General features: G+C 36.9%; 1 protein-coding gene across 1 annotated transcript; it reads left to right on the top strand.

Annotated features, from left to right (window-relative positions):
• Positions 1–802: 802 nt before the first annotated feature.
• LOC111383178 (uncharacterized mitochondrial protein AtMg00810-like) lies at positions 803–1,312 on the top strand. Its single transcript, XM_023007257.1, has one exon. It carries the CDS (start codon positions 803–805, stop codon positions 1,310–1,312), a length of 510 nt encoding a protein of 169 aa, XP_022863025.1.
• Positions 1,313–1,773: the final 461 nt, after the last annotated feature.

Genomic DNA, 1,773 nt, shown 5'->3' with positions numbered 1-1,773 from the left:
TCTAATGGGGAGGGTGTGGAAGATTTTATTGATTTAGAAAATCTAAATGATGATCAATGAGCAACTACTGAACATAAAGAACCTCTAACTACTGAATCTACATGCTCTCATAAAGACATAGACTCTTTAGATTAGAATCATCCAACTAGTGACAAATCTAAGCATCCTAGAGAACTGCCATCCAGGGATAAATCAAATCATTTTGAGGTCAATATCATTGGGGGATCTAGAGGTTACGTAAGAGGGTCTTAAATGACCTAACATATGCAAACTATGTATCCTAGATTGAGCCTAAGAAGGTAGAGAATGCCCTTAGAGATAAGTGTTGGGTGAATGCTACGCATAAGGAGTAAAATCAATTTGTCAGAAATAATGTGTGGGTTTTAGTCCCTAGAACTGATAATTGCAATGTTATAGGTACTGAGTGGATATTCAAGAATAAGACCGATGATTAAGGTACCACAACCATAAACATGGCTAGGCTAGTTGCCCAAGGGTATACTCAGGTTGAAGGTGTTGACTTTGATGAGACATTTTTCCCTTAGTACGTCTTGAGTCCATTCGCATCCTCCTTGCTGTTGCTTGTATCCTGGGGTTCAAGCTTTATCAAATGGATGTCAAGAGTGTCTTCTTAAACGAAATACTTCAAGAAGATACATATGCAGAGCAGCCAAAAGGGTTCATTGACCCTAAGTTAACTCATTATATCTATAAACTGAATAAATACTTGTATAGTCTGAAACAAGCTCCTATTGACTCTCTTGCTCATGAATTTGCTGAATGTATGAAATAAAATTTTGAAATGAGCATCGTTGGAGAGCTAAGCTACTTCTTTGGGCTTCAAGTGAAGCAAACGGATGACGGGCTGTTCATTTCACAATCAAAGTATGCAAAAGATCTTGTCAATAGGTTTGGACTAGATAGTAAAAAACATACAAAGACATCCATGAGCACAAGTGTTAAGTTAGATCATGATCTTACCGGTAAAAGTGCTAATCAAATAATGTATAGAAGTATGATAGGCAGCTTGCTTTATCTTATTGTCAATAGACCTGACATAACATTCAGTGTTGGATTGTGTGCAAGTTTTCAAGCTGATCCTAAGGAATCTCATTTGAGTGCAGTGAGGCGTATCATTAGGTATGTAAATGGAACTGTGGATCATGGAATCTCGTATTCTAGAGACTCCAATCTTGATCCAGGTGGCTACTCCAATGTCGATTGGACTGAAAATGCCGATGACAGAAAGAAAACCTCGGATGGTTGTTTCTATTTTGGTTCTAATCTCGTGTCTTGGATGAGTAAGAAATAAAACTTAGTCTCTTTGTCCATGGTCGAGGCTGAATACATTGTACCCGGTAGCTGTTGCACTCAGTTACTTTGGATAAAGCAAATGCTGAGTGATTATGGGATTAATCAGGGTATTATAATTATGTTCTGTGATAACACTAGAGTTTTCAAATCTCCAAAAACCCTGTTCAGCATTCTAGGACCAAAAATATTGACATTTATCATCATTTCATTTAAGAGCTTATTGAGTCCAATGTGGTATTCCTAGAACACATTCTATAGAAAATCAACTTGCTGATTTGTTCCCTAAACCTTTAGATGGTCTGCGATTCTGTCACTTAGAAAGGCTGTTGGTATCTATGTATCTCCTTGACCATCTTTGTAGGGACATCCATGCACTTTTCCTTTTGTTTGTATGTTTTTGCATTCATTTAATTGCATATTTATTTTGATTTGCATTTTCCCCTTTATGCAACTTTAATT

This window comes from Olea europaea, unplaced genomic scaffold (assembly GCF_002742605.1).
Source record: "Olea europaea var. sylvestris unplaced genomic scaffold, O_europaea_v1 scaffold2621, whole genome shotgun sequence".
Lineage (NCBI taxonomy): Eukaryota > Viridiplantae > Streptophyta > Magnoliopsida > Lamiales > Oleaceae > Olea > Olea europaea.
The sequence above is the reverse complement of the archived record's forward strand: the minus strand, read 5'-3'. Positions and strand labels throughout refer to the sequence as shown.

Excerpts from the sequence above, each read along its gene's own strand:
- LOC111383178 (XM_023007257.1), top strand. The coding sequence starts at position 803 with ATGAGCATCGTTGGAGAGCTAAGCTACTTCTTTGGGCTTCAAGTGAAG.